Source organism: Tachypleus tridentatus, chromosome 9, assembly GCF_004210375.1.
Source record: "Tachypleus tridentatus isolate NWPU-2018 chromosome 9, ASM421037v1, whole genome shotgun sequence".
NCBI lineage: Eukaryota > Metazoa > Arthropoda > Merostomata > Xiphosura > Limulidae > Tachypleus > Tachypleus tridentatus.
Window position 1 is genome coordinate 163,976,995 of NC_134833.1, and position 12,064 is coordinate 163,989,058.

At 35.9% G+C, this 12,064-nt stretch overlaps 2 protein-coding genes across 2 annotated transcripts; both read right to left on the reverse strand.

Annotated features, from left to right (window-relative positions):
* Nucleotides 1-1,215: 1,215 nt before the first annotated feature.
* LOC143227558 (general transcription factor II-I repeat domain-containing protein 2-like) lies at nucleotides 1,216-2,912 on the reverse strand. The gene is made up of 2 exons (XM_076458990.1): nucleotides 2,809-2,912; nucleotides 1,216-1,618 (listed from the first exon to the last, which is right to left on the reverse strand). The coding sequence occupies exons 1-2, from the start codon at nucleotides 2,910-2,912 to the stop codon at nucleotides 1,216-1,218; spliced, it is 507 nt and encodes a 168-aa protein (XP_076315105.1).
* Nucleotides 2,913-3,043: 131 nt separating this feature from the next.
* On the reverse strand, nucleotides 3,044-3,433 carry LOC143227559 (protein FAM200A-like). Its single transcript, XM_076458991.1, has one exon. The coding sequence runs from the start codon at nucleotides 3,431-3,433 to the stop codon at nucleotides 3,044-3,046; it is 390 nt and encodes a 129-aa protein (XP_076315106.1).
* Nucleotides 3,434-12,064: the final 8,631 nt, after the last annotated feature.

A 12,064-nucleotide genomic window follows, 5' to 3' on the forward strand; every position in this document is an offset into this window, starting at 1 on the left:
AGAGAAGAGATAAGAGAAAAACATATATTCAGACCCAAACACTCTACTGTAAATGTAGTAAGTAGTAACAGACCTAGTAAGAGATTAGCCTAAAGGGTTCCAATGTTTTCACTGTGACAAGATTGATCACATAGCGAAAAACTGTTTTCAGAAGCAAAAAGGAAATGAACAGATAGTTTGCTTAAGTTGTAAAATTAATGGCCACAGAGCCCAAGAATGGTGATGTTCACAAAAAAGCAGATAACAGAAGAGCCCCAAAGACTGGAGTTTTCAGAATAAAGTTCCCTAGAAATATCAGTAGTCATACATTTGTCAAAAATCGTAATCTCCGTCGAGATTACAGAACCAAAGTAGAGACAGTTCCAGCAGTATGGAATATGACATTGAACGTCTGCAATGTCACCAGTAGTGGAAATAGAGGGTGTAGTGTGTCAGTTATTGGTTGACACAGGCACTCGACCTTCGCTGCCAAGTGCACAGTTAGTAGATAAGAATCTGATATTGCCGAGTAATGTTTAGAAAGAGGCTTCTAAGAGCATTTTAACTTCTATAACAGGACATCCTGTTGAAACGGTAGATAAATACAGTAGTATTATTGGGCAAGATTTTTAAGGGCTTATGTCACTGAGATGTCTCTTATTTTAAGTTGTACATAGGAATTAAGTTTTGAGGGACTTGAACTTTCAGACTTATGTGTAACAGTTGAGATAAATGATATCTTCCTGCTAAAGAAAGCTAACAGTTAGATGCCTGATGTTGGCATTAGCAAGGCTAAGAATCAATTGTCGAAATACGAATGCACTGATTTTCTAAAGCAAGGGTTTCCAACTTAAGAATGCCCGAGGGCCACAACTATATTCCCGAGTCTAATGGCAGGCGGCATTATATTTTTGTCAAATTAGGGCTTGTTGGTGTATTACGTAATGCAAAATAAAGAGTAAATAGATCCATGTTAGGGTTAATTTATGTCCTTTCAACAGGGTAAAATGAGTTAGATTAGGGAAGGGGTTAATCTGAATGTGACTTTACGTTACATGACCTTTGGACGGGCATATTTGAGAAAAAAAGATATATTTTATTGTAAAAATAAAAGGAAAATGTAATTTAAACATGTTCAATTACGTAATAAATAAATTTAATAAAAAATGCTGCATATAAAAGAAACCAGAATAACAATATATCTATGATATTTAACATAGTAAGGATATAAAATGTTTAATGTGAACTTAGAGGTCGCTTAGCAGCACTGGCCAGAGCGGGTATGTCGACATGGAGTTCTGCCATTGCTAGTTTCAGGAATTGAAGCAAAGAAAAATCTGTGAGGCGACTTCTGTTGTGGTTCTTAATAAATTTCATTGTAGAGCACACACTTTCACATATGTATGTGCTACCAGACATTGATGTCATTTTCTGTCCACAAGCAGGCAGATTTGTAAATCGATTTTTTGAAAGTAGAGTAAAAAAATCTGATACTTTTTCTTGTCTGGTTTGCAGAAATGGATCAGCTTGCAAACCACATAATTCAAATTGAACGTCACCCTGTTGATTTTCTATGTCAACACAAAGAGGATTATTGAACAGCTTTATCCTGCTTTTTAACATTTCAAATTCTTCAAACCTTGCGTTAAACGCATCTATGATATCTTCAATATTTACACAAAATTATGAAAAATCAAGTGGCTCGTCATCTTTGAACTGTTCTCTTAATTGCTGACAACTTGGAAAGTGGACCAAGTCGGTGTTTTATAAACAAACTATTATATTGAAACCCATCTATGTTTTCCATTAAATCTCATCTGGTTCTGTCCCTGGAGCTAACTTGGAAAGTGGACCGAGTCGGTGTTTTCTAAACAAACTATTATATTGAAACCCATCTATGTTTTCCATTAAATCTCATCTGGTTCTGTCCCTGGAGCTAACTTGGAAAGTGGACCAAGTCGGTGTTTTCTAAACAAACTATTATATTGAAACCCATCTATGTTTTCCATTAAATCTCATCTGGTTCTGTCCCTGGAGCTAACCAGGAAAGTGGACCAAGTCGGTGTTTTCTAAACAAACTATTAACTTATTTTGAAACCCATCTATGTTTTCCATTATATCTCATCTGGTTCTGTCCCTGGAGCTAACTTGGAAAGTGGACCGAGTCGGTGTTTTCTAAACAAACTATTATATTGAAACCCATCTATGTTTTCCATTAAATCTCATCTGTTTCTGTCCCTGGAGCTAACTTGGAAAGTGGACCAAGTTGGTGTTTTCTAAACAAACTATTATATTGAAACCCATCTATGTTTTCCATTAAATCTCATCTGGTTCTGTCCCTGGAGCTAACCAGGAAAGTGGACCAAGTCGGTGTTTTCTAAACAAACTATTAACTTATTTTGAAACCCATCTATGTTTTCCATTATATCTCATCTAGTTCTGTCCCTGGAGCTAACTTGGAAAGTGGATCGAGTCGGTGTTTTCTAAACAAACTATTATATTGAAACCCATCTATGTTTTCCATTAAATCTCATCTGGTTCTGTCCCTGGAGCTAACCAGGAAAGTGGACCAAGTCGGTGTTTCCTAAACAAACTATTAACTTATTTTGAAACCCATCTATGTTTTCCATTATATCTCATCTAGTTCTGCCCCTTGAGCTTCAGGTTGAGATCGTTAAGGTGAGAAAAGCCAGTTGTTTCGGAAAATCCCTACTTTTGAACTCTTCTTCCAATTGTGTTGTATCCAATGAAGCGAACTGAACAAGGAATGCAGGGATTTCTTTCCTTATTCCAAAGAATCGTTCAAGATGCTTTCCGGCACTGAGCTACCTTACATGGTTGTAAAGAACCGAATCCCCATATTCTGTCTCCATATCCTCCAAAAACTGCTTCAGTTGCCGGTGTAAAATAGCTTTGTTTCCTCCTCTTATCATGTTAATAACTTTAACAAGAAGTTTTAAAACTTCGTTTTGTTTCACTTATTTCCCACACAAAGTTCCTTGATGAATAACACAATGAAATGTTGGACAAGTTACTTTATTTTCACTAAGAAAACCAACAAAGCCTAATTTCTTCCAGTCATTACAGGTGCGCCATCTGTCACTATTGCTGAACACTTATTGAATCCTCCGATTTTATCAACTGAATTTTTCACTGCCTCGAAAATATCCTTTCCTTTTGTGGTGCTACAAAGATCACAGACATTCAGTAATTCCTCTTTCGTTGAAAAATCTTCATGAATAATGTGTAAAAATATTAACAGCTGACTTACATCTGCTTGATCAGTACTTTCGTCAAGACAAAGTGGGAAATAAGTACTTTTTTCAACCAATCCAACAAGTAAGTTTTCAGATTGTTCTCCCATATCAGTGGCACTTCTTTGTATGGTTTGGTGGGGAAGCGACGCTGATTCAAATTTATCTGCAATTGTGGCATCCCGAAACACCTTTGGCATTTCAACAACACATTTCTTTACTAAACTGCCATCAATAAAAGGTTTCTTTGCTCATGCAAGTTCGAGAGAAACGATGTACGAATCATTCAAAGCAGACGTGTGACTTTCTGACAACTTGCTGAACAAATTCGTTTGTTGTTTGAATTTCTTGCTGTAATCCAGAATCCGAACTTTTCGAGTTTCTCCTTTATATTTTTCTTCATACATTGTTGAACAATGACTGTTCACATTAAATTCTTTGGTCACTGGTATAATTTACATACAAACCAAACGCTGCAACTTGTCGTTATTGTTTGTAATTAAATAATCAAGTTCTCAACACTCTGTTTTCACTGTCAATCTTAAGTTTCTTACAAACTTTGCTCATGTTTATATTTACCATGGAACTGGATAGTGATAATTTACAACACGTCAACCGCCACAACAGCAAACGGACAGTTTGTTTGTTTGTTTCGAATTTCGCACAAAGCTACCCGAGGGCTATCTGTGCTAACCGTCCCTAACTTAGCAGTGTAAGAGTAGAGGGAAGGCAGCTAGTCATCCTCACCCATCGCCAACTGTTGGGCTACTCTTTTACCAAGTGGGATTGACCGTAACATTATAACGCCCTCACGGCTGAAAGGGCGAGCATGTTTGGTGTGACCGGGATTCGAACCTGCGACCTTCGGATTACGAGTCGAACGCCTTAATACGCTTGGCCATGTCGGGCCAGAATAACTTATCTTGTCAAAGAGTATCCTAAAGTAAATTATCCCGTGTGTGTAAACGAAAAAGATACATTTATTTGGAACACTGTGATTACTTACAAGGTAACATAAATTAAATGATTACTGATTGTTTTGTGATAACAGGACAGATAATAATAATTAGTCTTGCGAATTTAGTTCTAAATTAAGTGAACCACCTTGTTGACTGCTGAAGAAAAGAGATGATTATTTAAAGCTATGGATACAACTGTGGTAATTAACTGTGTAATGAACATTTGTAAATATATTATTTTAATATAAGTGGAGTGTGTAATTGTAAAATTTATCGCCAACAAGTCACAGACATCTGCTTAAAAACTCCTGGCCCCAAAAAATCTGACAAACAACTTGAAATTCTGGAGCGTAGTGTCATATCGATTTGAGAACACGAATTTAAGAAGATGAAATTTAATGATTCACACTTTATAAATTTCCGTAGGGACTCCACCATAGATTCCCATCTGAATAGGACTTCTGTAGGATATAAGGGAAGGTGAAAATATCAAATATGCAAACTTTAGATACTTATATTCATGTACAAATAAATGCTGTAAGTATCTCATTTGACATTTTATAATTATAGCAACAAATTTATCTGATTTAAAAATTATTTGGGGTTTATAAAAGGAAAATTGTAGCCCTGTAGAAAAATTATCACTCAGTTTTACCTTTCTGAAATAATGGCAAATACTTATGCAATGATGAGGTGTCATGTCGTAAAATTAAATGGTTCACCCTTAATTTTATCTATGGCAAAAAATTAAACTTCCTGAAAATGAAGAGTAACATAACAGATATTTTCTGTCATTTTCAGCATCTTATAACTGTAACCAAATCCTTAGAAGCTTTTTATAGATCTAAGTCATGGTATATGGTTTGAAAAAAGTGTATGTGCAGGATATTGGTAGCAGATTCCAGGTACACTCAAGAATGATATGGCAAAAACTAGTAACAAAATATGACATTCCAGTTAATACCAAATTTCTTCAAAAACCAGGCACAAAACTGAGGTCTATACTATGTAAAAACTACACTGACAAACACCACACCAACATTATTTATAAAATACAATGTGATAACTGCCACGACTTCTATATTGGAGAAACAAGTAGAAAAATGGAAACCAGATTCAAGGAACATAAAAAGTCACCTTTACACGTTTTCGAACACTGTAAGTCAAATAAACACAACATAACCATAGAAAACACTCAAATACTAAATAAAGAAACAAACATAAACAAACGCAAAATTAAAGAAGCCTTACTTATACAACAACTTAAACCCAAAATAAACCAATATAAAGGAACGCCTTTATGCCTACGAGGTCTGTTCAAAAAATACGCGGACTGACGTCATAAAACAAAATGTACTTTATTTAGAAGTTACAGGTCTGGGACCCCTTCAAAGTACTCTCCTCCCCAACGCACACACTTATCCCAACGGTGTTTCCACTTGTTGAAACTGTCCTGGTACGCTTCTTTTGTAATGTCCTCCAGCTCCTTCGTCGCAATTGCCTTATTCTCGGGAATCGTCTCAAATCTTCTTCCTTTCAAGGGTCTTTTAAGTTTGGGGAACAAGAAAAAATCGCAAGGAGCAAGGTCAGGTGAGTAGGGAGGGTGGGGAAGAACAGTGATCGAGTGTTTGGCCAAAAACTCACGAGTTCTGAGGGCTGAATTTCGCAGCAACGCGGTGCATCTTCAATTTTTCGGTCAAAATCTCGTAACAAAATTTAACTGATATCCCACACTCTTCAGCAAGCTCCCTGACAGTCAGACGTCGATTTGCCCGCACTAGGGTGTTGATTTTGTCGACGTGTGGGTCGTCAGTTGACATGGAAGGACGCTCATCATCTTCAATGGACTGTCGACCATCCTTAAAACGTTCACGCCACTTGAAACATGCTGTACGCTTCATAGCAACATCACCGTAAGCCGTGTTAAGCATAGCAAAAATTTCAGTCGCAGATTTTCCAAGTTTAACACACAATTTCACAGCAAGTCGTTTCTCCTTCAGGTCATTCATTCTGAAATCCGCCAAACCAAAAAATCGCACTTCACTTAAAACCGCGTAGCTAATACACAAATGAAGATATCTGCAATTGGGAAATGGCGTCGTAATCAGCTGATCTGTGCGAACCTAGCGGATTCCCCTGGAACCAACTGGAGCCGCGCAATTCAAACAGTCCGCGTATTTTTTGAACAGCCCTCGTATATTAATAAATATAATCAAACATCTAAGCACGCCCTCTACATTCCTACGGTCAGTTACATCTTTCTTTCTTTGTGAACATGACGATGCTCGTTGCTCGCTCCTCTACATAAAAAATTTTCTCAACTCTAACCATCCGATTTTACATATATAGGGTCAGAATTTTCATTTATTTCTAACTACAGTTCGAAATGGATTACTGGCCACTACACTATTTTACATGGTTAATGTGAGGCTTGAAAGGAAGTGGTAAATCACACTTTGTGAGAGAAGATTTAATTTATCATCAAGAAGTTACCTGTCTTATTTATAGAAATATTCTACGGCTTTTATGGTGAATTTCAATCCCTGTATATTAAAGTAATGCAAATTAGTTCAAAACATTCATTTTGTTCAAAGACTGCCTAAAATTTTGATAATTACTTATAGCCAGATAAACCGAATCTTTATATCATTAATGATCTTATAAATGAAAGTGAAAACATAAACTACTGTCTCACATTATGTATGTGGAAGTTACCATTTGAATTTATATGTGCTTTATATTGCAAAAAATCTATTTCATCATGGTAGATAAATGCATAACTAGTAGTTTAAATTCTCAAAACATTATATTGTTTAAGAATGTTAGATACAAATATCAGTTGAACGTCTTAGTGTTTGTTTTTTAATTTCGCGCAAAGCTACACCAGGGTTATCTGCGCTAGCCGTTCCTGATTTTGCAGTGTAAGACTAGAGGGAAGGCAGTTAGTCATCACCACCAACCGCCAACTCTTAGACTTCTCTTTTATCAACGAATAGTGGGATTGACCGTTACATTATAACCCCCCATCACGGCTGAAAGGGCGAGCATGTTTGAAGCGACGTTTAGTGAAACAAGTGTTTCTAGCATGTTGAAATATTTTCAATAAGCTTGCCAAAATGCAATGAGACAACCACATGGTTGGTCCTGTATGGCCAGGTGAGTTAAAGCGTTCGACTCGTAATCTGAGGGTCGCGGGTTCGAATTCCTGTCGCACCAAACATGCTTGCCCTTTAAGCTGTGGGGGCGTTATTGTGTGACGGTCAATCCCACTATTCGTTGGTAAAAGAGTAGCCCAAGAGTTGGCAGTGGGTGTTGATGACTAGCTGCCTTCCCTCTAGTCTTACACTGCTAAATTAGGAACGGCTAGCGCAGATAGCCTTCGAGTAGCTTTGCGCGAAATTCAAAAAACAAACAAACAACCAAATGGTTACTTACTTATTGACTTGAAACTGGAAATGACTGAGCAGTTGCGCTTGAGGACGGGACTTTTCTTGAACATAAAGCAATAGTGTAACAGAGTAAGTTAAAACTGGTGCTTTACTAAATATATATTCGTTTGTTATCATGATTGTAAGAGTGATAGAGCTCGAAGTATTTATCTGAAGGATGGACCATGTTCCATTAAAGAACTGGTACTACAGTGTTTATTCACTGGTATATACATGTGTTTATGTTTAAGCCACCATTATCGAGTGGACATCTTTCAAATAGAGATCGTCATTACCATGAATTTATGATATGATATAGTGATCACATACTACGGACAACTGGTAGCATTGAATATCCTGATCTGTAGACTGTAACTAGACAGTTGACAAACAACTTTACCTCTGTTTATACAAAGGAGAGAAAGCCGAAGTACTGAGAAGACTGCTCAAAATTTCTTGCTGGATATCCCAAGGTGAATTAACTTTTAAAAGTTGCTCAATTTCATATTAACAATCAATAGCATTATAGGTAAATGTTATACCTGAATAGATGTATAAAAATGCAGTTTTTATATGTTTTATGTACAAGCTCCTTAGATTTATTCATCATGACACTTAAACAACAAAGTTATTCTACATATTATCTGATAACAATATATAAAAAAGTAGTTATTGTAATTATGGTTATGTAATTTTATAATTCCCGATGTTTCTACTTTTCAGACGTTTTACAACCATAGCCCTAATGTTTCCTCCATCTATGATTAGGACCTTATACTTTGATGGATAAGGTAACTTATGATAAAATGCTCATCAAATTATTGCATGTTGTGAGCTATAGTAGTATAATTTATACTCTTTCGAAACAAGAATTTACAATATTCGTCCAAGGAACTTTAACCTCTGAAAACTGTGTTCTTACCATTAAAATTATGAATCGTTCATGAACTTACCTCGTGAATTCTGGTTTCGTGGTTAGTCTCAAAATAAGAAAATAGACATTAGCTTACTTTGTTTTCTTTTCTGGAAGTGATATTTACACAAGGAGAAAATGGAAACAACAGTTTGATAGTGGGTTAACTGAAGAAGCAGAGAGATATAGAAATCAAAATTATCAAGCTGATCAGTATTTGTTATAAGACCTCAGCTTTTATTTTTCCAGATCTCTCTTCAATTCTGTAGTGTGATGATAATGAGACCAGCTTGTGCATTAAAATGATTCAACTGGCATCATATACTGCAACTCAAATATATGGTTTCCATAATAGGGCTGAAAATCATGACTGTGACAACGAATTTATCATATACTCGTATATATCGAATACTTTTAAGGGTGAATTCAAATATATATTGCAAAGATGGAAATAGCTTTCCAAATATATCTATGCTTCATGGTCTGAAACTGTACTGATGAATGAAGCAAGCGAGGCTTAACTTGTTCTCACTTATACAGTGGAGCGCCATTAAGCCGCGGACCAGTAAACCGGAAATCGCTTAAGCCGCTGTAGCAAGTCTTGTGAGCGATGTGAGCGAGGATTATCGCGGCTCACCGCTAATTTAAGAACGTGAAAAAACGCGGCTTACGAATTTAATCCTGGCTTTATAACTTCAAGGGGATATTTAAAAAGGATTTGCTTTAATTTGGGAAATAAATAAAATATATTACAATATAAATCGACCGTTAATCTACCTTATCCGCTCTCTATGTCAGCTTTATGGAGGCCGCCATTGTTACCGAATCACACCTCTCCTTACATTAAAGTTAATCCGCGGTAAATCCGTGAAAAAAGTGATCAATAATTAAAGTATTATTTTTAATTCGATAATCCGATATAATGATCACGCAATGGCCCGGATGAGGCTCCTCGGCGGAGCTGTTGGCGACTTCGGCTTTTCAGTCACAAAGGTTTAAGCCGCGGACAACTTAAGCCGCGGTTAAGCAGGTTGACCCCCCAAATACCGCGGCTTAACGGCGCTCAACTGTATACACAGAAAGTAACAGTTTGCATAACCTGAGTTTCGATTATACAATTCGACAGTTCCCAAATAGTGAAACTAGAGATGAAAACGCATTTTATTAAATTTTATACAGCATACACACTGACAAATTTCCTTTTTTATACACCCTAAAGTCTGTTTCATCAACGGAAAAATACACTGGTTTTGTTTCTTTGCAAATTTGGCGCAAAGCTATACGAGGGCTATCTACACTAGCTGTCCGTAATTTAGCAATGTAAGACTACTACTTGGGCTACTCTTTTGCCAACGAATAGTGGGATTAACTGTCACATATAACGCCCCCAGGGCTAAAAGGGCGAACGTTTGGTGTGACGGGTATTCAAACCCACGACCCTCAGGTTAAAGTTTTGTTTGTTTCTCAATTAGACTAAGCACAATACATGTAAACTATATAAACGTACTTTGTGCTGTTAATAAAATCCCACAGAACAGATCCCCCAAAATAAAATTAGTCTCAGGCCCAACATACCGTTATTCTGCTCTTGGCCATATTTATTTGAACTTAATTTTTTTATACATACAATCTTGATTATAAAGACTATAACAAAACTTGGTAAATATGTCGCACCTGTAGATATATTGATGATATTGTTTCACCAACTTTCGTAGGCCTCCTTATCACTGGAAAGAACATTTAGTTACCAAAAGTAATTGTGAACAAAGTAAGTGTTCTAATGAGAAGAAATCTAAAGACAACAGCTTTTGTTGATCAGATTCGTTGTATGTGTGGTTTTCTTATAGTAAAGCCACTTTGGGCTATCTGCTATGCCCACCAAGGAGAATCAACCTCCTTACTTTAACGTTGTAAATCTGAAGATTTATCGCTGAACCACTAAGGAACCAGATTTCTTTGCATAATAATTGATGTATCACAACTTCTGCAAATAGAGTAGGTAATCGAAAAACCTTTTTTTTTCGTGAGAGAATACATAATGTGAGAGAATACATAATTTGTTTTTAAGACAACTGTTATTAGATATAATGTTTAAAATAAACTTGAATGATACAACTAGTTACAGTTTCTCTCGCTGACATGATAAAGTTATTTAACAGGAGCCATATCTCCTATAGCAACACCATGTAATACAGCATGACTATTCAGGGTATCCAGGAACAGATCCATAATATCGAGACACAAATAATTAAATTGATTGAAAAGGTTGCTTCATTTGAGAGAAACACATCTGACACAGTGACAACCAGAAATTTCCTAGGAGAACCACTTGTGGCATTTTTTAACACATTCATAGTCACCTTTGGCTACTCCTTTCAGGAATTTTAACTACATACTTCAAATCTCCAATTTCTTTTTTAATAACATAAAGTCCAAAATACCTTACTTTTAGAGGTTCACCAGGATTATGGAACAGGTCTTCATGATCGCCAGCTTCAAAAGCTAAAATTAGTGGAAATTACATTTTCACCAAAATACAATGAAATTTATGACAATGTTGTTATATATGTAGCAGATTCTACTAAGTTATCTTGTAAAATAAGTTTATCTCTTCCTTTTGCATTTTTATAATCTTAAACTCTGTTGTAAATTATTGTAGGACAACATGCACTTCACAAGTGTGCTAAGCTTATAATGTTTTCTTACTGCAATACAGTAATTTTTACAAATTTCTATTTATTTGACTTATATGCAGTTTTAGTACAAACATATAATCCAAAAAGTCATTGCGATTACCATTAGTTGATTTGTCTACTTTTCTTCAGATCCACAAGTTATTTCACTCATTAATATGTCAATTACTATATGTAAATTTATTCTTAATAGCTTATTGTAATAGTATTTTATGTCTTGGTTTTACGATGATTGCTATGGTTTTTGTCACCTTGGGCTCAATTTCTAGTACAGTAGCTAACATATACTTCACAGACTGTCTTGGTCATAGATTGTGAACTTATTTCAATTTAGACACATCTCATATCCATGTCTCTGAATAGTGTCAGTTCCCAGTATGTACTGACGTCAATCACCCACAATCAGAGATAAAGAAATGCTTTGTACAGTAAGAGCAACTTCTAACTTTTCATTTGCTGATATCTTGCTGTTCCTACAGTTCAACTTCTTCTTCTTTGCAGAGAATTTTTCCCACCATTATCAACTGCATGCTTTCCCATCCCATGGGCTGATTTTCTCAAATAATGAGATTATTTAGGTGCAAATGAAAATTTTAAAGTCAACATTATACCCCCAATACCTACTAATTGTTTATTTTGCAATGTTTGTAGGAAGACAAATAATGAAACAATGGGTTGCAGGGAGTTTATGCACTTTGAGACAACTGTTTCTTAAGCCTGAGCATGTTTCACAAATTTAAAATGTTTATTGAACTTACTGGTATTGCAGATGCCTTTTGAAAGTGATAAATGCTTTGACTACACCACCTATTCTATGTAGGACATCTAATTTTTCAAA

Excerpts from the sequence above, each read along its gene's own strand:
- LOC143227558 (XM_076458990.1), bottom strand. The coding sequence starts at position 2,912 with ATGATAAGAGGAGGAAACAAAGCTATTTTACACCGGCAACTGAAGCAG. Across the intron at positions 1,619-2,808 it reads GTTCTTTACAACCATGTAAG|GTTTGAAGAATTTGAAATGT; the intron begins GTAGCTCAGTGC and ends GTTTAACGCAAG.
- LOC143227559 (XM_076458991.1), bottom strand. The coding sequence starts at position 3,433 with ATGCCAAAGGTGTTTCGGGATGCCACAATTGCAGATAAATTTGAATCA.